Source organism: Vigna angularis, chromosome 11 (genome assembly GCF_016808095.1).
Source record: "Vigna angularis cultivar LongXiaoDou No.4 chromosome 11, ASM1680809v1, whole genome shotgun sequence".
Classification (NCBI taxonomy): domain Eukaryota; kingdom Viridiplantae; phylum Streptophyta; class Magnoliopsida; order Fabales; family Fabaceae; genus Vigna; species Vigna angularis.
In genome coordinates this window covers 2592775-2617457 of record NC_068980.1, presented here as the reverse complement: position 1 = coordinate 2617457, position 24683 = coordinate 2592775, and the positions used below count along the sequence as shown (strand labels likewise).

The window sequence follows — 24683 nt, the reverse complement described above, 5'->3', positions numbered from 1 at the left end:
TTCCTTCATCCACTTTTGAAGTTGAAGTTTCACAAGCTTCTGGTAGTTCATCTATGTTTGCCTCACACTCTTGAAGACAAATCATCTAGTTTAACACTGAGTTCATCTATTCCAAGCTTAGTTCATACAATTTGTATGCTCTAGCTTGAGGGGGAGTGTTAGATATATTATCTTTTAGTTAGTTTGTTATTATTTCTTATTTGTATTTTGGGTTTAGCCCATATTTCTTCTATTATAAATAGAGAACCCTATGTGTGTATTTTACACAAGGGAGATTAATCTAAATATAGTTTTTCACTATATTCAATAGACTCAAACCAGTCCCAAATGACCTATCTACACTATCCCAGCAATCACCAACAGCCCTTGCCCACTAATTCTCAAATTCACTACTTCACTTCCTCTAAAATACACTAAACCAGTCCAAAACACTTTACTCTTTACTTCCTTGTCACCACAACCAATCTCCTACAGCACACATCTCAAATTACACAATCACAGTCAATAACAATCAGCAATTTGTACACCTCACAGCACCCAGATTAATCCAAATCAGTTCATCAATTAAATTTCACAGTTTCCATTAGTTTAACAGTTAGGAACATACATTCACAAGCTAAAATTCTAGCTGCACAACACTCTAATCACAGAATTCATAACATACAATCATAAATTGATAATTAAAACACAACCTAGCTTCCCTTACCTCAGAGTTACACAGTCCCAAACACATAAACGTTCCAGCCGTACCTTGCACCGCAAGGAAAACTCAACAGAAACCTACAAATCACCAATTGGTGATAGAGAGCCACACTTAGAACCTAAATTGAGCTAGAAATGGAAGGAATAATTACCAACCACATGCAAGCAAAATGGTTGCATGCTCACAGCACAGAGAAGAACAAACAGAAAAGGGAGACGACTCACTAGCTGAGGAACGAGAAAATTGATCGGTCCAAACTCGAGCCCTCAATGCCAGGATTGCCTAGGCACTTCCTGATCGTTGAACAGAAAACTCCGCAGAGAGAATTTGTAGAGAGAAGTCAGAGAACTCTGAGTAATAGAGTTCTAGAGAGACGAAGTGTTCTTAGAATAATGAGAAGAGTTTATAAAATCTCATTTTATATTATCAGATTATTTTAAAATAAATAATCGATATCATTATTCTAATACACCAATCTACTCTATAACACTCTATTTTTCAGGTCTTTACATAAGTTATATAAATTAATATGACATAATTCTTCTATAATAAACAAATCAGTTTTTTTTTTCATTCGGATTGAAAATTTTCTCTCATGTTTAAAATAAAATTAACATTTTTTAACTGTAATAATTCAACATACATAAGAAAATTTACAATAAGTTGAACACCTATTTAACTAAATCTGAATTATATATTCAATTTACTTAAATAACTTTGATGTATTATATACTATTTAAGCCAAATTATGGATTATGACAATATTTAATGATATTTTTAACAAATTTTTTTGTATTTATTATTTACATATATATAAAGAATTATTTAAAGCTCCACATTTTTCTTTGTTAATTAAATTATAATTACTCACACCAATAAAAATTAACATTGAATTACGAGATATCGAATTCAACGGAATTGACTGCAATAATATTTTACTACATAGGAACCGTAGGAAGCAAAGCAGCGAATTTCTTTTATTTATTTTTAATTATAGATTAAACAGCGAGATTCTTGAAGGAAAGTGAATCAATGGGAGATATTTAATTAATTTATATTTATATTGATAAAAAATTGAGATCGAAAACGGAAGAGACGAGTGAGTTCACATAGTTAAGAACGCCGTACAAGGGTGAAAACGGCTAGGAAAACCGTCTTTCCGCTTTTAGCAACCAAAACCAAAACCTTCTCTGCTACTTCCGTCTAACAAATTCAGTTTACAACTGCAACTTTCTCGTTTTTTTCTTTTCAGGGATACTTTCGTTTTTTTTTTTAATTATTTCCATTTCCAGAATTTTAAATTTTCACTGCGTCAACTTCAGAGCTGAGTTGCCCCTGTTTTGTTGAATTCTATGAGCAGAGGTTTCGTCATGGTCGAGAATTTTAAGGTTGGTTAGACTCGCTGCCTCTGTCACCAAACCTATTTCTAGGTTTCACGTGTTAGAAATCCCCAATTGCTTTGTCAAAATTGTTGTCTACCTCTATTTTTTTCAAAACTATGTTAACAGTTCACACATAATAACGAGGATTGGAATCCGTCACAATTTGCCAGTCGTTGACAAGATTTTCAAAATTCTAGGTCCCTTGTAATTTACGCCGTTTTATTCCTCAACATTTAGGTTTTGGGAAGCCTAAGTTCCTTGTTATTGAGTTAACTTTGTGGGGTTTTTAGTTGCTTGTTGTTTTTAAGGTGTATGTTTGAAATGTATTTTCAACTCTATATGTAGTTTCAGTTTTGGTTTTTTGGTGGATTGGAATTTTCTTTGGGGTTTGGATGCGTAGCTTTGAGGTATGGGAACGCCGGCCTTTAAGTTGTTGTTCATGGATCCGGATTCTCTATAGTGTGAAGACTGTAGAAAATGAGTTACAGAGATGGATACGATGGTGTTAGATTAATAATTAATATTTAATATGTATCGAGATTGTAAAAGGACTTTAAATCAGCTCAACGAAGTGCAATCAGGAAATACGAAGTATGCATATGCATACTGATATTGGATATCTAATATTTTGCCTGTGCAGTCTTTTTTATTTTTGCCTAAAGAGCTGAAGTTTTATTTTGTTCTTTTAACTATTTTTAGAGCAGTTGCGTATCCCGGCTTGGGCATGGGCTTAAAACTTACCGTTCTCAAAAATCTGCTGTTGTGATATTGTAGGTTTCTAATTATCGATTTGAAAAATTTATTTTTGGTTTTTTTTGCCGATGTTAATTTGCTTGATCGATAAGCTAGCTAATTTGAGTAGACAACTTACAGACTTCGAGAGTGCTGGTGAATATGGAAGCGGCGTCTCATGCAAATTTTTACACAGAGGAGCTCTAGCATTGGTTAAATTTTTCAAGAAGTTTGATTTCCAACCCAAGTATGGAATACCCTTTTTCCTCCAAGGAAAGAGAAATTGGCGATTGGCAATCTTCCGGAACTCAGTTGGTGGGATCAACATCATTAGATAGCAGAATGAACAATTCAATATCAGAGGATATGCCCAATAGCTTCTCAGAGCTCATGAACTTTGATACTTATGCTGGTCTGTGCAACAGCCCATCCATATCTGATCAGATTTTGGCTAATGAGCTTCCGTCCTTTGCTTCATTACCATATTCATTGCCTGATGGATTCAACCTAGTCCAACAGAACAATGGGCAATGCTATATGTCAGGAGTTGGTAGAAATGACAACGATATGGAAAGCTCCCCCATTTATGGGGAGAAAGTTGTCTGTCAGCAAGTGGACACCCTTCTTGGTTTCTTAAATGATTCAAATGAAGCAAATAACTTGAATTCTAAGCTAAAAATTAATGGCTCTTCTCAACATCTGAATAACTCTGAGGCAGGAAATTATATAATGTCCAGGCCACCTGCTTTATCACTTGATGAGAGAATGCTGAGGGCTTTGTCCTTCTTTAAGGAATCAGCTGGAGGGGGAATATTGGCACAAGTTTGGGTACCCATAAAGAATGGCGATCAATTCATCTTAAGCACGAGTGAACAACCTTATTTGCTAGATCAAATGCTAGCAGGGTACCGTGAAGTGTCCAGGACATTTACATTTTCTGCAGAAGGAAAATCTGGTTGTTTCCTAGGACTTCCTGGTCGTGTATTTACCTCCAAAGTTCATGAGTGGACGTCAAATGTTGGTTATTACAGTATGAATGAGTACCTAAGGTTCGAGCATGCAATTAATCACCATGTTCGTGGATCAATTGCATTTCCCATTTTTGATGTGCACTCGGAATTGTTGTGTTGTGCTGTACTGGAAATTGTCACTACAAAGGAAAAGCCAGATTTCAACAGAGAAATTGAAATTGTTTGCCGTGCACTCCAGGTATCTTTTTCTTTTGTCTGTCTTACTGCATTTCATAATGAGTTTGATGGTAGTTTACCTGGTGTCCTTCACCATAAAATTCAGAATTTTCCTTGCGCTCTATTTGTTACTCATCTGTTACAAATATGCGTAGAAGTAGAATGCTTTTAGGGGTATGTACAAGTTAAGTTGGGTTAGGTTGGTATAAATCCATGACCCAACCCAATAAAGAATTCTCATGATAAATTGAGTTGGTTCAATGTTTTGAAATAATGAAATTGTCAAAAAATAAGTACATTTTGATAATAGAACTAAACACAATTTGTCCTATATAGTTGAAGCAACAACGCAAGTAGTCAATCACATTGCGGGCAAACTAATTCAAGGCTTCAAACCAATGAAAAGCCACAACACACTCAATCTAAACTAATTCAAAGCATGAAAGTATATACAACATAATTTGTCCAAATTAACAAGTCATAACCACAAAAACAGCATTATGATGTAATAGTCTGTTTTTACATATGAACCGGTACAAAAATACCAAGAGTAAATCTTTCTTTCTTTGAACTAGGTTACTTAGCATGTTCTTAAAACTAAGCTAAAGAATGAGAGATCTTATAGACTAAGTCTTTGAAGGTCTTTGACTTATTATTTGTTAGCTCAAAATCTTACATCTGACTGAGCTTTCATCAAACAATTCATTGCAAATATTTCCAAATGTTTTAATACACAATTCAACCCTCAATTGTGTATTTGACTTATTTTTCACAGTTATGGAGCCACTCTTCAGTCACTTAGAAAAGTAACCCTTTTTTTCTATGCATGAACTCTTCAAATTTTTACCAAATGTAACCTTTTTTTCCTACTTTATGAAGATTAAATAGTGTACAACAAACTTTAATTCCGTCAGTATGTTGTACTGAAATATGTCAATACTTATTGTACCGAATGATCACATCCTTTTATGAATTTGAACATTATACTATAGTTGCAGGTAGTAATGATAATGTATTTATCATGATTTTCTGCAGCTTGTAAATTTAAGCACTGCCAAGCCTCTTCGATGTCTTCCCCAGGTATTTGTGAATTTGTTTATTTATTTTGCATATCGATATTGGCACATCTGGCCCACATTATTTGAGATGTGGTTTTTATCTGTATTTTTCACGTGCAATATTATTTCTTCTTCTGCAGTGTCTTTCAAACAACAAAAAGGCTACTTTGACTGAGATAGTTGATGTGTTACGTTCTGTCTGTCATGCACATAGATTACCACTGGCACTGACATGGCTTCCCTGTTGTTACACTGAGGGATCAAGAGGTGAAGTTACTAGGATACGAACTAAAGGGTGCCATTCAACTATTAGTGGAAAAAACATACTCTGCCTTGAAGAATCTGCTTGCTATATAACTGATAGAGCACTGGCAGGATTTGTCCGTGCATGCACAGAACATCATATTGAGGAAGGGAAAGGTATAGCTGGGAAAGCTCTTCGATCAAATCATCCTTTCTTTTGTCCTGATGTGAAGGAATATGATATTAGTGAATATCCACTTGTCCATCATGCACGCAAGTATAATTTGAATGCTGTAGTTGCAATTAGGCTAAGGAGTACTTATACTAATCATGATGATTACATATTGGAATTCTTTCTGCCTGTTAACATGAGAGGGGGTTTAGAGCAGCAACTTTTATTAGACAACCTCTCAGGTACAATGCAGAGAATTTGTAGTAGTTTGAGGACGGTGTCAGATGCTGAATTATCAAGAATAGAAAGTTCACCAGAAGGATTTGAAAAGACAAATGCCCCCTATTTTCCTCCTTTGTCATGTCAAAACTCTGGAGTACCATTAATAAATGGTGAATATCATTCTGTTCCAATGATGTCATCGACTCCAACAAAAGCAGGAGGCAATGAAATTGAGCCTTCTGCTAATCAGGTACAAATGCTATTCTTTGGACGGAATAAATATATTTTATTGTCTTGCAAATTTTGTAACGGCACGTTCTTGTTGATGTCCAAGTTTGCAAATAATTTTCCCCATGAAATGAATAGCTACCTAATGTGTATAATAAGCATTTTTAAAGTTCTTAATCTTCATAAATTTCTGGTAATTCTTAACCAGGAAGATTGCATACGTCTACAAGATTAGCTGTTAATAATTTATTATTATAGTGATATAGTGGCAGAATTAAATGTGAAATTACTGCTCCATTTGTGGACACATCTACCGCAAGTGATTGTGAACTGTGGAGTAGATCAGTGGAGAAACACTGAATGCTCATTATATTTCTTTCTTTTATGTAACGAAGTTGTCTGCTAATCGAGAGCAAAGTTAATATAGTTTATGCATCAACTTTTTAAGTTATGGGTGGTGTAACAGTTTTTAATATTTCCAGAGACATATTTTTTGTCCTGTAGGGAAGATATGGAGCAAAAAGACAGGTCCAGAAAAATAAAAGTACATCAGAGAAGAATGTTAGCTTGAGTGTTCTCCAACAATACTTTTCTGGTAGTCTGAAGGATGCTGCAAAAAACATCGGTGGTTAGATTCCAACATTATTTATACTAATTTCCGTATATTCATTGAACTGGGTTATTTATTTTGGATTAAGACGACTGTGTTAGATTTTTTAACAGATTTGCACTTTTTGGGTTATATTGGTCAATCTTAACCATCATTTGAGCTGTATACCTTCTGAAAGCTATTATGAGTTTCTTTTTTCTTCTCCAGTTACTACTTAGTGTGGAAAACAATGAACGCATTTCCCATGTATCGTATGACGGAGTTGTTTAAATGGTGCTGATTGCATATGTAGCACCTTTTAATTTGAAGCACTCAATTGTTAGTATTATATTGAAAGATACAAGAGGGTTGTTTAAAGAGTGGTAATTGCAGTATCTTAGCTTCCTCGTTAGTAACAATTTTACTTGATATGTATTACGACTGTTCTATCTTAAATAAAGAGTACCATTTCGTCGTCCAAAAGAGATTTTCAGTATTTCTGAAAGGAAATTCTTGTTAATTGAATCAATTTTTTATTGACAAATATTTCTCTTTTGACCAGTTTGCCCGACAACTCTGAAAAGGATATGTAGGCAACATGGAATTTCAAGGTGGCCATCCCGCAAGATTAATAAAGTGAATCGATCACTGAAGAAGATACAGACTGTGCTGGACTCTGTACGAGGAGTGGAGGGAGGGTTGAAGTTTGATTCCTCTATGGGGGCATTCGTGGCAAGAGGATCAATCATCCAGGAAACTGATGCACATAAAAGTCTTCTGTTTCCTGAGAAAAATATTATAAAAGACCCTGCACATATTACACAAGAAGCAGTCCCGGTACCTCGTGCACCTTGTAATGAAGTTGAGGAAGAATTGAAGAAAACCAATGCTTTTTCCGTTGGTTGTTGTGAAGATTCAAAATCAATGGCAATTGATGATGGGTCATGCGAAATGGAAAGCCTTTGCACCAAGGTGCAGGATTGTCCTGAACAAGCTTGTTTGGGCTCTGTTCTTCCAGAAGAACAGGATAAATGGACTGGGAACAAGAGTGGTTTGAGAGTAGAAAACTGTAAATGCAGTATTCTTGGTCAGAGTTCAAATTCCTTGATTGGTAAGGAGATGGACATTGGTGTAGATGGGGATGCTGAGGTTGTTGAACCTAACCACCCCAGTTCCTCAAGCTTGACAGACTCATCTAATGACTCTGGTTCAATGATGCATAGCATTTCATCAGGTTCTAAGAGCTTTAAGAACCAGAATCAGTCCAAAGTTAAGTCAACCATCGTTGATAGTGGGTCAAAACTAATTGTCAAAGCTATCTATAGAGAAGACACCATTCGTTTCAAGTTCGACCCATCTGCTGGTTGTTTCAGGTTATATGAAGAAGTTGCAGCAAGATTCAAACTACAAACTGGGTCATTCCAACTCAAATATCTAGATGATGAAGAGGAATGGGTAATGTTGGTGAATGATGCTGATTTGCAAGAGTGTCTAGACGTATTGGATGATATTGGTACATGCAGTGTCAGGTTTCTTGTTCGTGATTTGCCTTCCATTTTAAGCAGTTCTGGCAGTAGTAATAGCTACTTGGGAGGCAGCTCATAGATGTGGTTGGCGACTTCAATGTGAAGGTTCAAGTCTCACTTTGACAAGGTGATGTTAGTTTTTCGGAATCTTCTAAAGGTTCTGCATCTTGAGAAGTTTGAATATTAGCCACAAGCCACCTACGCCAAGTGCAAAGCTTTTATGATCCAAACCTAGTGCATTGCCAAATTATCATTTCTGAGTAGCTTTTTGGAAGATAGAAAGGTGCGGTTCATTGGAAGTATTGCGTGTTAAATACATAGTTCTGTACATATCGAACACATAGCAGCAGAATAGAAATTTGTAGTGGTAGTAGCAGTAATCAGGACTGAGGTAAACAGTAATGCTGTGATCGCACTCTGTTATTGTAAATAGACAGTATCTGGATAGATTGATTGATTCCCCATGACATAATATAGCTAAAGTATGGTTGTATGGACAAAAGAGGACAAATCCAAGTTACGTGGCTACAACGACAACTAATTCAGTATTGCCCCAAGGCGATTATAAAAATTATTGTAGATTTGGGTGATTGCATCTTTTTTGACTTCAAATGACAAAGACGAATAACATCACCCTCTTGTGATTTAATTGATAAGGAATTTGTTCTAGTTCGAAGCGACAATTCTGCTCTGCATTGGCTTTGGAAAATTTGGTTTTGTATCTGAAAGATTTGATTAACTTTGTCTCTATCAGTAAGTATACCACATAAAAATCATTCTTCCATGTGAATGAACATTGACATACCGTACTCAAATACTAACTTGTGTGCAGAGTGTTGTACTTATGTGTTGAGTTTAAATGGGATTTGTCTACTTGACATTTACTTTTTCATTGGATGTTCTAGAGGTTCTTTTAATCAAAAGAGGAACAAACTTTAACATTGCTTCAGATTAAATATGATGAAGAACCGATGATTGCAACTGAAAAATGTCTGAATCAGCATTTAGTAAAATATAAGCGCTTCCAATGGTGGTTTCTTGTGCCACTCAGCATAGCTTTTCTTATAATAGGCCAATCTGGTGCTGTTATCCCAGGAAGGTTTTACAATGATCAGGGTGAAAATAGCAAAGGGATGGCTACTCAAGTTTAAACTACTGCCTTCCCAATCATGTCCGTTCCTTCGCTTTCAGAGGCTTCAACTTCTGTAATGTTTTGTTCTGGGAGTCTCAATTGCTGCTGACAGTATGATGTACTCCACTGAACTCTTATACGTCTCGGCTTCTACGTAATTGCTGATTTGTGCATTTTAATGTAGTTTTCTCATGTTTTATCATTGTTCAAAAAGTTCACAGATTTGATTATAAACTATACAGTGGTTATGACGTTGTCTGCTTTCCTCCTTGGTGTCGAATGAACCATCTGGTCCTTCCAAGGGAAAAAGTACATGATTGATTTCTATGTAACCTTGGAGATTCTGCATTGTATTATGCTGCCCTTTGAGATGATTCTGAAGAAGTAAACTTTTTTTGTTTTTTTTGGAAATGCAAATCTTCACATCATTGTTGCCAGTGCTGCTTCTATCTATCATATCCTAGGCCTAGTTTCAAGTAGTGGCGTACTTTGCATGGATAAATGAAGAGTTCCGGGAAAGGACAAGTTGCTCATGTAACGACTGGTTTGGACTGCAGTAGCCAGGCATATATGCTCTGTTGTTGATGATGTTGGCTTGATCTTCTTAATGTCTTCTCTCCACTCCAATAAGGGCTGTTTGTTTAGCTGTATCTCGCTCCTGTTGTTTTAGGGTTCATGATAAGATGAAATCAAGATAATTTCTTTGTTTGAGATTAAGTCTGAGAATGATACTGCTTGTTGAGAATATTCCGTTTCATACCTATGCAGAAGTGCCGTTTTTCTTTCTGATAAATAAGTTTTTTATACCTTCAAAATCAATCTTTATTAAAATTAATACCTTTAAAATTTTTAGGTGTTTTTTATATCAATATTTAAAATTTGTATACCCCTAGTGTAATTCAACTCTATGGGTATGCAGATGAAACAATTTATCATTCATTCTTGTAACTCTAATAATTACTCTACTATTATTGGAGTGTATATATTATTCTTTTTGTATCACATAAAGTTAGTTAAATTAAAACTTTCAATAATACTTTACATAATGTAAAATTAATTAAATGTTAAATTTCATATCCTTATTAATTAGGCTATGTTTACAAAATTTTAAAATTATTTAGAAGTTTATAATATTACTGCTTACTTTTATGCTTATAAAAAAATAATAATGAAATTAAAATCATAAATTAATTAAATTTATATTTTAATATAACAATATATAATAGAAATGCCTCTTATACATACTTTATACTCTGACTTACGTAATCTTTAATCATCATAATCTTAAAGTTAAAGAAATAGAATCAAACTATTCAAGTACTAAAATTAATATTAGACAAATTTTAAAAACACCTCACATTACAAATTGATTCAATTTTTTAATAACATAATGTATCACAAATCACCTATAATTTTTTTATAATGATAATAATTATTATTAAATTTATTTTTAAAAATTTATAGAGATAGAACATGACTTTTTTTTTTATATAATGTTGTGATAGAATGAAAATTTTATTTGTGAATAAAAAAAACATTTGATTGAGATTTGGATGAGGTGGATATGCTTTACATAGGGTGAAGGAGTTGGGTCCCACCTTAGAATATAAAATAGAAAAAAAATTTGAAAGAAATAGAGAAGGTGCTGCGAAACAAAACCCGCCCCCTTCTTCGCCGTGTAATTGTAAGGCGAAAAGCCACCCGAATCGGTTGGCTTTGGTGCCAAGAGCTAAACCTCAGCATACACAATCTGCTTCTTTATATGCCGTCTCTCTGCAATTCCCATGGAACCCAAAACACAACCCTCAGGTTTGTTTTCCGAGCTTAATTCTCTGTACCACACTTTTTTTTTTTTTTTTAATTTCGTTCACCGCCATGTTTTCCGTTAGGGCACATACCGTTTTCTCCAAACCCTAAAATCTTACGCATTCCACGTAATTAACAATCCCTTCCTTTTTGTTCCGTCCCTCGATCTGCTATATATCATTCATTTTCATCAACCGCTTTTTTCTATATAAATTGATGCATGTGTACTCTGAATATTCTGAAAACGAGTTTGCTTTCTGTTCGCCTCTGACTGGAATCGAATCCTGCCTTGATTATATTCTAATTTATTTTCCCAACTTGCTAGTTTTTATTTTTGTGTTTCTAATTGTTTGAAACAGCCTCACTTCACCTTTCTCAAAAAGGTTTTGTTATTGATATATACGAAGTATGGCGCCGGAAATTCTTACGAGCTGCACTTTAAAATCTGAAAATTTTCTGATGTTTTGGCTGTGTGTGTAAATTTTGTGGCAGCAAATAATCCTCCACCAAAACCCTGGGAACAAGCAGGTTCCTCTTCTGGCCCGGCGCCTTTTAAACCCCCGTCAGCTGGCAACACGAGTGATGTAGTTGAGGCTTCAGGGACCGCGAAACCTGGGGAAATTGTTTCTGCTTCTGATAGGACTGCAGCTGTTAACAGGAATTCTCTCGGGAGGCCCGTGCCCACAAGGCCGTGGGAGCAGAATTACGGAAATAACGCATATGGAGGTGATTTCTTCTTCCTTGTTGAAAAATGTGTCTTTATGTAAACTTTTCTCTCTGTTTGCGTATTTTAACGAACCTTGTTATTTTTGTTATTGTAATATGTAGGATATGGTTCTACCATGAATTATAATTCTGGATATGGATCTGGAATGTATGGGTCTTCTTATGGTGGAATAGGAGGAGGAATGTATGGATCTTCTTATGGTGGGGGACTTTACGGTAACAGTACGTACAGGGGAGGATATGGTGGTGGCATGTATGGGTCGTCCGGGATGTATGGAGGGGGAATGTATAACAGTGGCTTTGGAGGTCCAATGGGTGGTTATGGCATGGGTGGTGGGCCTTATGGAGATCAAGACCCCAACAATCCCTTTGGTGGCCCTCCATCCCCACCTGGATTTTGGATTTCTGTCCTACGTGTGGTGAGTGGTAGTTTAGTTTTTCTTCCATAGAGGTGATTGATGAAAATGAAGAATGGTCATTGTTTCTCCCTATTTGGTTTGCTAGATTAGATTGTTTGTTAAGTCATATTTAATTCTTTACCACTAGCAACTTCATATTTAACGCATAGGAATATTATATTTAGGTACATATATTAATATGGATATGAATTTGTTGTGTTATTTAAAACTTCTTTTTGGCATTTGTTGAATTCATTTCCTCTATCGACAGATGCAAGGTGTGGTTAATTTTTTTGGTCGAATATCAATACTCATTGACCAAAACACACAGGCTTTCCATCTGTTCATGACTGCACTTCTCCAGGTTTGTTTATTCGTCATTCTCTTTCCATTTTACGTAGGTTTGTCAATTTGCTAATTGTATGCCCAGCTTCTATGGTTGTTGGGACTTTTGAAGAATGATATTGCAGTGAAAAAGGAAGGTCAGATATGTTTTTAATTGCTTTGAAATTTTATCTTTGGGAAGGATCTCCTATACAACGTTTGATTTGTTTTTTTTTTTACATAAAGTTGTCTCATAAAGTGGTTGGTGTAATTGTTTTCCTTTGGATATTAACAAAGAGATATATTGCTATCAAATTACAAGAAAGGGTATACAAATGATGCATTCTCTTTCATACAAAATTTTAAGTGTATTTGGTCTTGCATGATGAATAATAACCTATTCCGGCAAAACTAATTTGAAGTCCCTACCAGCTTTTCTAAAGACTCATTTTTTAGAAGTAACTAACTAATCTTGTCCAAGCACACCTATTAACGGCGTGTTACTTCCTCGGGAAGTGCTCTACCTATATAATGTAACATTTTCTTTGCATTTGTTGAACTCATTTCTCTGCATCACAATGCTAAATCTGGGAACACATTCCTATTAACGGCGTGTTACTTCCTCGGGAAGTGCTCTCTACCTACATAATGTAACATTTTCTTTGCATTTGTTGAACTCATTTCTCTGCATCACAATGCTAAATCTGGGAACACAATCTATATTATATAACACTTCCATTTTCTTGTGTTGTGAGCATAGTTTAATTTAAGATGATTTCTTAATGCAGCTGTTTGATCGCTCTGGTTTATTGTATGGAGAGCTAGCTAGATTTGTGTTTCGCTTGCTTGGGATTAGAAGTAAGTCAAAGAAGGTTCACCCGCCAGGTCCAAATGGACAGCTGCTGCCTGGACCATATAATTCTTCTGGAGATGTAAATTACATTGAGGCACCAAAGGCTGCTCCAAGTGGTTCATGGGACAATGTTTGGGGAAATGACTCCCCTCAATGATATGGTGAATTTATTCTGCTAAAAGAGATCGTCCAAATACATTGAAAAGAAGAGACAAAAGCATTCCACAAGAAGATACTGAAGCTACAAAGTCGTGTATATCCCAGATTTTAAGCTCAGTTTCGTGTTCTCTTTGCTTGCGTTGGCCTTGATTTTACTGGAAGGGAATCTTAAATAAGATACCACCCCTGCATTATACCTTGTATGTGTTTTCTTTGAATCCACAGGATGCTTATATGTGCTCCCTTATATGTATTATTTTGTATCACAACGTAATATTTTACAACCTTATTGAGATTTTCTGGGGCCATTTAAGTACGCTCCTTTTCGTGTACTTGTAGCGTGACTTCAGATTTGCTTTACGTATGGATGTGCCATACATCGGTATGATTAATAGAGTCTATGTTAAATTTTGGGTTTAATTGAAGTTTTAGAAACGAATGGTATAGATGATACATAATTTTGATTCTTCATTAAGTTTTTTTGTTGGATTTTGTTCTTTCTTTCATTCTAATATTTGCAATTAACTTCTTTTATGAAAATTGGTCCCAGTCTGTCTAACTTATCATATTCCAAATTGCGGTTGCCTTTGTGCAAACTCATTCATGCCTAACGTTAGGCACTGTAGGAAGGAAAATGTTAGCATCATAATACTGAAGACTTTTAATATTGGATTTTTAGAAAATACTAAAATGAATGGGTTTTACTTCATATTAAAGATTCCCATTTACGATTTTGAAGTCATCAATATATTTCTATTTAATAAAACAGTGTTTTTAAAAAGTATGCTAGAAAATAATATATTCTACTGACACTTTTAAGTAGATAATGCATATTAGTGATTTGTAAGTTTTTCAATTCAGAAATTAAGAATTTGAGTATTGTATTTCTCTCTGTATAATTCAATTTTTCTATGTTATACAATTTGGAAGGCTACATTTTATCGTTCAGAACGTGTAATCCTTTAACTACACTAAAACTTGGATTATTATTTTGGATTAAAGAGTTCTCGTAAATGAATTAAATTTAAAGATGAAAAAAAAAATACAATCGAAATAAATATTTTCTGTGATTGATAAATGATATATTATCAAATGTGTTAAATTTTGTAGTGAAAGTTATCCTATGATTATTTTTTTTTAAAGTGTTTAAATTTCAATAACTTTAAGATATATACTTTAAATTATATTTCCTATACAATAATAATTTATTTAAGTTTTCTTTACAAATAAATAAAGGCAGTACAGGATAAAATCGTGAGGGCGTAAAGCAAAATTCATTAGACTTCTAAGTCCGTACAGTATCCCACTTTAAACTTTATTTTCTTCATTTTGGCTGCGATATGAACGGAGGAAACATTAATAAGAAAAAACACTTTTATGGGCTCAAGTTATTCAAAAAAAAATTGCAAAAATTATGAATTCCACTTCATGTAATGAAGGTCATTATAATTTTATTATTATACTTTCAAATATGTTTTTATTAATAATTTATAAGAAAAACACGTTAAGAAATATATTACTAACACTTCTTCAGCGAGAGGAGTTGATTAACAACTGTTTTGTTGCAGTATATAAGCAATTTTCTTTTTTTAGTTTTCAAAGATTTTAGTACAAAAATAAAACGTGTATTAAAAGAGCTGTCAGAAAATATGATATGGAGTACGAAAATGTTTATGATTCAATCTGAATTTTGCACAGAGAATTGCCAGATTGAAGTTGTGGGTCTCTGTTCTCTGGCGCACACGTGTATGAAGTGAGTGTTGATTAGGGAAGAGAAAAACGAAGAATAAAGCATGATTATGGATTATTACCAAAAGAAAAGAAAAAGATAATTTTGGGGAGCATTGATTCATGAACCATGATGTTGCTTGCACACACAGATTCAGTAGTCACTCACTAGCTCTCAAACGATAACAAAGTGTCACTAATAAGCAAAACAAAACACGGATTCCATTCTGAGAGATCAACCATGAAGAACGACCACGACGACAACAACAAGAACAAAGCCGAACGCAGCAAAGACACTGCTGTGGGAATCCTAGATTCCCGATTCAACCAGACCCTCAGAAATGTTCAAGGGTATATATCCTCCTTTGTTCTCTCCACTTAGTTAGTTGCTTTTAATTTTTCCTCATAATTTTCTATCCAGAACTCACGATCTCGTGAATTTCGCTGCCCGATTTGCTGATCTTCACTTCCTAATGTTTTCTTCCGTTTGATTTAGAAAACCCATTACAAATTTTTAATCTTTTTGGGATTAGGATCACGAATTTTCGATGGTTGAAATTCTAATACTTAGGAGTGGTTTATGTGCGTCTGGTGTAACCACCCCATTTTTATGTGATTGTGATCCGTTCAATCAAATTGGGTACCTTTTTTTCGTTTTGTATGGGATGTTGCTCTGAAATGCTGGGGTAAAGGTAATGGAAGCATATGCCATATTCAATTGATGGGAATTTATAATTTTATATTCTTCCTTTGTGAAGGTTACTCAAGGGTCGTAACATTCCTGGTAAAATATTATTGAGCCAGAGGGTTAGTTCTCCAGATTACTCAAGCTTACCCTCACCAACTTATACAAGGAGCCCCTCATACAGTGATACTAGAACAAGTGGCCACATATCTGAGAGAATAGAGGTGATTTTAGTACATTCATGTGTCATAGTTGTATATTGTACTCACATACATATCTCTAGTTTTCGTGATGGGTAGCTATTCATCAAGTGAAACCTCTATTCTTTACACAGAAGGAAGCTCAGAGTACAAGGAAACCATTTGGTACTCCCAATGAGAATAAGTTGAAAGTATCAGCATCCAATGTAGAGAGCCCGTCTGAAGAAGTACATAAATCTTCATTGGGTGCTAGAGCTACAGATTCTGCTAGGGTATTGAAATTCAGTAAGGTGCTTTCTGGGACGATGGTTGTATTAGGTATTATAATCTCTTCATTTCCATTTTTTTTGTATCAGTAATGACTGCTTCTTCATTGCTCCTTTATTTATATTCTGGTGGAAGTGTCATATTTAGCACAGCCATGTTCCCATATTAACACACTCATGACACAGTTGCCTTTGCTTGTATGATTTTTTAATGGTAAGGTTCAAAATAATTTTGCAAGACAATATGAGTAGTTCATACCTCTTATCCCTTGGTTGATGCACCCAAAATGTTGTACATATGTGTTTTTTTTTTATAAAACATCTTTTTGAGAAAGAGGAGGAACACAAAGTGACCAGGCTAAGAAACCCTCTGGAGCTAAAAGTTACTGCAAAATTGAACTGAGAGCATGATGCATTAAGGACAGCGTGCAAGTATTCTATACCTACCAATTGGTAGGTGCGGAACTGGAGTAAAGCAATAAACATTTTCAAGATATAGTCTTGTATTTTGAGTTCTTAACACACAGTTCTATCAATCCCAGAGTAAAGGCCTCAATTGGAAACCACCCTCAGTTTTTTAACTGCCAAATCCGTATCGAGAATTAACAATATCCAATTAGTTTTCTATTTTTCAGCAATGAACCAATGGTGCAGAACTTATATTTCTTCCTCATCTATCCTGTAGAGAAATTGCGTGAATTATCTTGGAGTGGTGTTCCAGATTACATGCGTCCTACAGTGTGGAGACTTCTCTTGGTAAGCTCTGTGATCGTATGCCATTTATCTTACTCAAGCATGTACTTTCATGACAGTTATCAGTTGTACTTTGGAGTTTAGTTTATACTTTATAAGATATGTGTATTTTTGTTTTATTTTGGCATATCTGATTCTATTTTATAGAAAAAAATATCATTGAGGGTGAGCTTTGCAGAAAGGTTGTTTCATACATAGGGGTCTCGGTGCTGCACATATAAACTATAAACAAGGCCACACACAAAAAAAAATGAGTATTTAACACTATGATTTGTTAAGAAGTACATAGGTTAGACGCTTGTTTTCTATGGATACTTGGTTTTCTTATTAAAAATTGAATGATGAACTTCGGAGTTCAGGGATATGCACCAACTAATTCAGATAGAAGGGAAGGAGTTTTGAGAAGAAAGCGTCTTGAGTATCTTGACTATGTTTCTCAGTATTATGATATTCCTGATGCAGAACGCTCGGATGATGAGATCAATATGCTTCGCCAGGTATTATTGATTATAACATATTCCTAACTGGGTTAGTGGAAAAAATAAGGTTCTTCATTTTTATGATTGTTAGATTGCTGTTGATTGTCCGAGAACTGTACCTGAAGTGTCATTCTTTCAGCAAGAGCAAGTTCAAAAATCATTGGAGCGTATTCTTTACACATGGTTAGATTAGATACAACTGATATCTTGTTTCTATATGTCTGATTTCATTTTGAGCTAGTGTTCTTTGTTGTGAATTTTTTTGAGGTGAAATAAGGCTCTAAGCTTTCACTATATTTACGTAGCATTTGACTAGATTTTATTTGAGCTTAAAACTACAAACTGAAAGTTAAAAATAAGAACTTTAAATTTAAAATGAAAATTAAAAATGTTTGGTAATTTATAGTTCTATAATTTTTTGGAGTTTTAAATTTCTTGTATAGTGTGTTCTTGGATCTTGGGATTTGAAATAAAGTAGGAAATGGAGTACTACAAGTCACAAGCTCCCAAAAGTAGTTTGTTTGGAAGAGAATCCCAAAAAAGTTGGGCCAAACACTACCTTTGAATGGGTCTTTCTGCTTCTACTTTTTCAGAAATGTTTTTTTTACAATAGTAACAGATGATATTATTCCATAGGTTAGCATATGACATGAATAATTTTTTATCATTTGCCATAGTTAAGGAGGCTCCAAAAACTTGTGGTTGTGGTATACATGATGAGTTAATTTCATTTACTTTTGGACTGATCATATATTTGTTTCCATTTATCTTATAAAATGATAACCTTGATGGAGAGTGAGTAGATTTTCTTCTTGAAATGGTTTCAGCATTGGAAACCAGAAAAAATGGTCCAAAGTACCTTATGATGCATATTTATTGCACTTTCAGAAGATGCTTAGAATAACTGCTATGATATTGTATACTTCTGTTTCTTCTTAGTAGTAGTTTAGATCAATATCTTGAGAAAAGAAAATAGGAAAAAAAATATGATAGAACCACAGTAAACCTTTGTGATCTAGCTTTCCCATTTTATCTGCATCACTCAGTTGTCAATTAGATAGGTAGCAATCTTTACCCTCATAAATACTCTGGAACTTTTTTCTTCTGGATTATCCTTGTTGTTGAACTGAACTTTTTTCTCACTAAGTAAGCTGTTGTCAGAAGTTTGTTTTTTCTTTTTTTTAACTTATTTGGTTTCCTGATTTTCTTCCAGGGCCATCCGGCATCCTGCAAGTGGATATGTTCAGGGGATAAATGATCTTGTTACGCCATTTTTAGTTGTTTTCCTATCAGAATACCTAGAAGGGGCCATAGATAATTGGTCAATGTCTAGTTTATCTTCGGATCAAATCTCTAATGTAGAGGCCGACTGCTATTGGTGTTTGTCAAAGTTGCTTGACGGCATGCAAGACCATTATACATTTGCTCAACCAGGAATTCAAAGGCTTGTTTTTAAGTTGAAGGAATTGGTCAGGAGGATTGACGGTAACCTTTTCTCAGGACTGCTCTTTTTTTTTTTTCAAGTAATAATAGCATGAACTTTAAGACTGCACTTTTGAATATGGATTTCGAAATGTGTTAAACCTCAGTTTAGAAAAATATAATTACATTTGAGTAACTATCCTGTCACTCTATGTTAATGCTCTCTCTTTTTTCACTTTGCGGCTGTACTGAGAGAAAATAAGAATAAAATTGAAAAATAAAGCAAAATGAGTAAATAATGACTTGTGTTTTTGAACTGACTAATGAAATGAAACAAAATTTCTTTTAAAAGATAACTGATATTTGAAATGTGGGAGTATATTATGATTAGAATATCTCAAATTTAATCCGATACTGAATTTTGAGTTCCACCAGATCCTGTTTCAAGCCATATGGAGGAGCAAGGACTGGAATTTCTTCAATTTGCTTTCCGCTGGTTCAACTGTCTTCTAATTCGAGAGGTTTTCTTTCAAAACTTTTTTTTTTCTCACAAAGTGCAATAGTCTTTTCTAAAGAGCAAGTGCATGCATGTTTTATAAATTGGCTGCATATCAAGCCTCAAGAACTTGTACATTCAGTCAGTATTGAAATTAGGAACTACAGAAAAATAGGCAGAATTTTATGCTTTTGTTGACTCTGATTTCTGATTTATGCAATTAGGTACCCTTCCATTTGGTCACACGTCTTTGGGACACGTATCTAGCTGAAGGAGATGCCTTACCAGACTTCCTTGTGTATATATTTGCCAGTTTTCTTCTAACGGTGAGCCAGATTACTCTAGCCTTTTCACCAATACAAGTTATTTGAATTAATTTTCATTCTGTAGCCAAGATGCCGAGGGGTAGTATTTCTTGGTCCATTTCCCTCTTCTGGTACATTGCAGTAGGTGATGGTAATTATGATTTTCATTTTTTTTTTGTCAGAAAACACTTGTCTTTTCCACCACTTTTATGCTGTAAGAAATCCCTTTTAAGAGAATAGATATCTGTCATATTGTGCATTTAAACAACCATAAAAAAACACAGTTGTGATCTATTATGTTATCTTACTGTATGACTTTCTGATGCATGATTGCTGATTATGGTGGTCATAAGTAAACTAAAGATTAATGAGAAGCTCTATGTTAGCTTGTTGTTTCTTCATTTGTATCAATGTTAATATCCTATTGTCCATTCGTTATTTATTAGGTTCCATTTAGGATGCCATGTTACATAAACTTTCAGTAAGTTGATGTGCTGCATCTTACTATTTATTGTCAGTCCTCAGGTCTTGTAGGAGACATTCTGGATGCTAGTTAAATAAATCTATTCTCTGGTTTCTCTTCAAAACACACATTCTAATTATGCTTTTCCTAAGTACGGTTTATTGTTTATGTCTTCTATTTCTGTAACAATTTATAGTACATTCGTTTTAGAATAAATGTATATTTAGTCTGTTTTTTTTGTCAGTGATACTGATTATGTATTGTAGAGAATGAACATCATCTAATCTCTATGACTGTTTTATCAGTGGTCAGATCAGCTCCAGAGGTTTGATTTCCAAGAATTGGTAATGTTTCTTCAACACCTTCCAACTAAGAATTGGACGCACCAGGAGCTCGAGATGGTACTTTCTCGTGCGTTTATGTGGCACAGCATGTTCAACAGTTGTCCGAGTCATTTAGCTAACTGAACAAGGAAGTAGTTGTGATTTTTCTGTATTTAGTCACTCAGTTTTCTGGTTCTTTCCTTACTTTACATCCCATCTTTTTCCCCTTTAGTGTGAGATGAACTAATTCTTTTAACCAATCTTTACCTGTATTTTGCCTTGTAATATCTTGTAAAGGAGAGACAAAAATAATGAGAGAGAGGCTTTTTATTGTATTAATTTTTTTATATATATGCACATTCCAGTAATGTCAGCAGGTGATGATAGTTCCTTACCATTTCTTGGTAGAAATCATAGCATATGGTCTTCAAATTCAATGATATCAAGGAATTGAACCGCATTGAAAAAAAAGAAGGAATCTACACCGTAATCAGATTTCTAATACAATGATAAAAGGAGAAGTGTTTTAAATACAAATTTGTTTCAACAGGATCGTTTGTATTTTCGTTCCCCCACACCCTAATATTACTGTGTATAAACGTTGTTCTCAAGAAAAAACTCCAACTTTCAAATCAATATCACAAGCACTACCAATAACTCGTGAAAGCATCATCAGATTTATGAGGTACAAGTTACTACTAAGGTTTTGACATGCCATGAGCATATAATAATCACCGTAACATGAGATTTCAACTCAAGTTTAATTTTGTGTAAACAAGAGCCCACACCACCACCCTGAAGAAAAAGCTGCAAAATTTCACACAAGATCGACACGTCTCTTTCTTGGCTGAACACAAAAGAAAACACACATCATCATCATTATTATTATTATTATTATTATTCATAAAAAAAAATATATGCCCACAAATGAAGTGCATATGCAAAATCTTACTTTATCTTCTTGAAGTTGTTGAAGGAATCTATCAGGGAACTCCACATAGTGAAGACAGTCTTGTTTGAGAGACTCCACCAGTTGTTGATGTTGCTGTTGTCCGTTTCTTTCTAAATTTGTGATCAGTACAGTGAAAATGAACTTATCGGGGGAACAACCCCATTCCTTCATGGACCCGTATATCTCCATCGCCTTCTCCGTCATCCCAGCTTGCAAATACGCCCCAATCATCTCACCGCACATCCTCGTGTCCGGTTTCAATCCCTTCTCCAAAACTTCAGAGAACAGTTCCTCCGCCATGTCGATTTTCTTGTTTCTTCCGAGCAACAGAATCATGTCGGCGTAGAGTTGCAGCAGCGTATCATGCCCCACCTCCTCGCGAATGAAGTTGAAAACCTACGGTACAAATTGAAATAAAAAAAATAGATAAAAAAAAAGTCATGATCATTGAAAGTGAAAGAGACAGTGTTAGTTGCCTTGAGGGATAAACTGAGTTCGTTTTGTCTTAGCAATTCGTCGAACAGGTTTAAGGCGTCAGGTTTCAAAAGGCGTGAGAGTTTAGCGTCGAGAACGTGGTCGGGGGATTTGGCGAGTTTAAGAGCGTGAATGACTTGAATGCTTTCTTTGGAGAGTATCCTCGTGCGTCGCCGCGCCTTGTAGCTTGAACGGAGGCCGCATACCGTCACCGGTCTGTTGTAATTCAGATTTGACGATGAGAACCGCCGCTCAAAGCCACACAGCGCCACCCTCTCACAGACTCTCAAAATCATTTTCAACCAACTCTAGAACTCAAAATATAATTTTCCCAACTTTATTATATACTTTTCCTTAATATTTAAAAAAATAAAATTGGCAGCTTAGTTTTGTTCTGCTTAATTTCTTTAACTGAATAATTATTAATAAAAAATATCACCATGACATAATTTAAATTATTATTTTTTCTGTATCATTGACTTTTTGGAGTATTTATGAGTCAGCTGTTCATTCAATTTTTTCTGTGTGAAATAAAAAAGGTAGCTTGAAGAAAATTGTAGAGAGGAGAGAGATGGGGTCATCGTTATCGGCGTCAAAGAGAGTGGAGAATAGTTTGTCAAACTCGGGCGATTTTGACTCGGTATGCGACTCGTCCTTCTCCCACTGCCTCGCTAGCACTCAGCACGCTTTCCATGGAGTGCTTCCGTACCAACTCAAAACCGCCTCCGACTACATCCACGCCAACGCCACCCACGCGCTCCTCCGAAAATGGGTCCCAGCACCACCCGATCGCACTCAAATCGACGCCGCACTCCGCCGCCTCCCTCCAAATCCCGACGACGACACCCTTCCACTCCCCCTCTTCAAACAATGGGCTTACCACCTATACACCGACGCCGTCGTCTCCGCCGCCTCCAAAGCGCTCATGGTGCGCCTCCCCGTCGGCGTTGCCGGGATCGTCGGAATCGGCGCCGTCACTCGCCCCCCTCCTCAATTGATTGGCACCTTCGTCGGAGCCTACTCCCTCGGCGTTACCCTCTCCATTTTTCTTGGCTTATCCTCTTAATAATAATTGCGGTTCCATTTCTCTCTTTGTTCATATCATTGTCTTTTGTGTAAATTACAATAAAATGAAATATCATCTTCATACAATAAAGTGCAAAATATTCATGGCGTACTGTGATTAATAGAATAAAAATCAAAATGCAAAAGCAAAAAGTGATGCTATTTTTATTTTACTCCACAAGAGCGATTACAGTAATAATGAGATTGATGAGGCAACAAAGCCTTCAATTCTTTATTAAGGGGAAAAAATACAGATAAAAATGATATCTTTTATTTAGCAAGTAAGATTATCACCAGTGTCTACACCCAATTGTCTGCAGTATTCTGTGTAGTAATTAACGCGAGCCTGAACAGTAGAGGGGTTAGCACCATCACACTCAAGTTGACCATTGATGGCTCTGATGGTTGCACCGAAACCCTGGTTTATGACAGGCCGCACGTGTTGCATCCAGTACCACAATGCTGTCTTGAAAGACACCACAACATCGTTCGACACTGTTTCCGGAGCGCCCAATCCATCGAAGTCGTTGGCCTCCCCTGCTGGTCCGTAGTTGAAGTTCCACGACAATTGGATCGGACCACGACCGTGGTACCCTCTGCTGGAAGAACATGGATACTGTGCAATCGATTCCTCGTCGCAGTAGTCCTTGCTTGCACCATCAATCTCTTCGATGTAACAAAAATCTGCATTCAATCTCCCAGTTAGAACATGAATGAGATAAAAAAAAGATATAAATTTGATCTTCAGTAACGAACACTAAAAAGGATTTATAATAGCAATCTTACGTCCAGTTTCATGTGTGAAATGAGCAAAAGCAGCTGCAATCTCGCGTTTGGAGTCGTCCTCGGAACCAACTCTGCCAAAGTCGGTGTAGGAATCGAGAGCTCTGAGGAAAGCATCTCGTGTGTAAAAGTTCTTGCCAACACAACCAGAATCAGCTTGATCGATTATGCCGTTGAAAAATTCGGCTGTGACAATGTCAGCAACATTAACGTTGTTGCTTGGGGAACTTGTTGTGGTACAATTACCCTGCTGACACCCTGTGCCACAGTATTCTGTACCAGTACCACAGTATCCATATTGGCTGCAGCATAACCCTTCAGCACACCCGCAGTTCTGAGCACTCACATTTTTTGGCACCGTAACAAGAGCCACTGCTACAAGAACGAAAAGCAATTTGTTTACCATTTTGAGGGTGAAGCTAGATATCAGATAGTATCAATTTGATTGATGATGAACAATTGAGTTAGATGTGTATTTATATTGATACTACTGGGCATCGGGCCGACTGGATAAATGCGTGAACAGGTGTCTGTGGTTGAAAAATAAGTTTGAATGATTCAATGCAAAATTTGAATCCATTCTAGAACGTTATCGTGTTGATTTGTGGGTGGACTTTGATTTGTCAATACAAAGGGTGCATGAGTCTTCGTCGCTGTGACACTTATTACATACATCACCCTCTAGTTAACTATAGATTAGACGTTAACTATATATTAGACACTTAATTATAACTGGGATTATTTAACTATACCAAATAAACTGGTTAGTCATAAATCAGAATATATTAATCTTAATGTTGTCTAACTTAAAAAACAAAGATAAGATTATCTACAATTAACTCTAATTAG

General features: G+C 35.5%; 6 protein-coding genes and 1 pseudogene across 15 annotated transcripts; 5 read left to right on the top strand and 2 right to left on the bottom strand.

The window, feature by feature from the left end:
- Positions 1-1779: 1779 nt before the first annotated feature.
- On the top strand, positions 1780-8544 carry LOC108334063 (protein NLP8-like). 10 transcript variants are annotated; one of them, XM_017569679.2, is made up of 7 exons: positions 1780-2091; positions 2785-2855; positions 2959-4026; positions 5040-5084; positions 5203-5949; positions 6432-6555; positions 7079-8544. In XM_017569679.2, exons 3-7 carry the CDS (start codon positions 3067-3069, stop codon positions 8119-8121), a joined length of 2919 nt encoding a protein of 972 aa, XP_017425168.1. In that variant the 5' UTR covers positions 1780-2091; positions 2785-2855; positions 2959-3066; the 3' UTR covers positions 8122-8544. The 10 variants fall into 10 exon arrangements, with proteins under 10 accessions (XP_017425168.1, XP_052726512.1, XP_017425170.1 ...); XM_052870552.1 differs by having other exon boundaries at positions 2948-4026; XM_052870551.1 differs by lacking the exon at positions 1780-2091 and adding an exon at positions 2106-2282.
- A 469-nt stretch (positions 8545-9013) lies between these two features.
- On the top strand, positions 9014-9885 carry LOC128194723 (probable purine permease 11; annotated as a pseudogene).
- Positions 9886-10780: 895 nt separating this feature from the next.
- Positions 10781-13772, top strand: LOC108332274 (peroxisomal membrane protein 13). Its single transcript, XM_017567440.2, has 5 exons — positions 10781-10983; positions 11473-11706; positions 11809-12125; positions 12376-12468; positions 13217-13772. Exons 1-5 carry the CDS (start codon positions 10959-10961, stop codon positions 13436-13438), a joined length of 891 nt encoding a protein of 296 aa, XP_017422929.1. The 5' UTR covers positions 10781-10958; the 3' UTR covers positions 13439-13772.
- A 1301-nt stretch (positions 13773-15073) lies between these two features.
- On the top strand, positions 15074-20913 carry LOC108334044 (uncharacterized). Its single transcript, XM_017569649.2, has 10 exons — positions 15074-15519; positions 15927-16077; positions 16188-16371; positions 17005-17075; positions 17432-17569; positions 17643-17734; positions 18765-19036; positions 19409-19494; positions 19694-19795; positions 20543-20913. Exons 1-10 carry the CDS (start codon positions 15410-15412, stop codon positions 20702-20704), a joined length of 1368 nt encoding a protein of 455 aa, XP_017425138.1. The 5' UTR covers positions 15074-15409; the 3' UTR covers positions 20705-20913.
- A 129-nt stretch (positions 20914-21042) lies between these two features.
- LOC108334046 (pentatricopeptide repeat-containing protein At1g62350) lies at positions 21043-22334 on the bottom strand. Its single transcript, XM_017569651.2, has 3 exons — positions 21989-22334; positions 21513-21908; positions 21043-21407 (listed from the first exon to the last, which is right to left on the bottom strand). Exons 1-3 carry the CDS (start codon positions 22280-22282, stop codon positions 21378-21380), a joined length of 720 nt encoding a protein of 239 aa, XP_017425140.1. The 5' UTR covers positions 22283-22334; the 3' UTR covers positions 21043-21377.
- A 142-nt stretch (positions 22335-22476) lies between these two features.
- On the top strand, positions 22477-23142 carry LOC108334047 (uncharacterized). The gene has a single exon (XM_017569652.2). It carries the CDS (start codon positions 22558-22560, stop codon positions 23050-23052), a length of 495 nt encoding a protein of 164 aa, XP_017425141.2. The 5' UTR covers positions 22477-22557; the 3' UTR covers positions 23053-23142.
- A 48-nt stretch (positions 23143-23190) lies between these two features.
- On the bottom strand, positions 23191-24296 carry LOC108334045 (endochitinase PR4). The gene is made up of 2 exons (XM_017569650.2): positions 23838-24296; positions 23191-23735 (listed from the first exon to the last, which is right to left on the bottom strand). Exons 1-2 carry the CDS (start codon positions 24238-24240, stop codon positions 23326-23328), a joined length of 813 nt encoding a protein of 270 aa, XP_017425139.1. The 5' UTR covers positions 24241-24296; the 3' UTR covers positions 23191-23325.
- Positions 24297-24683: the final 387 nt, after the last annotated feature.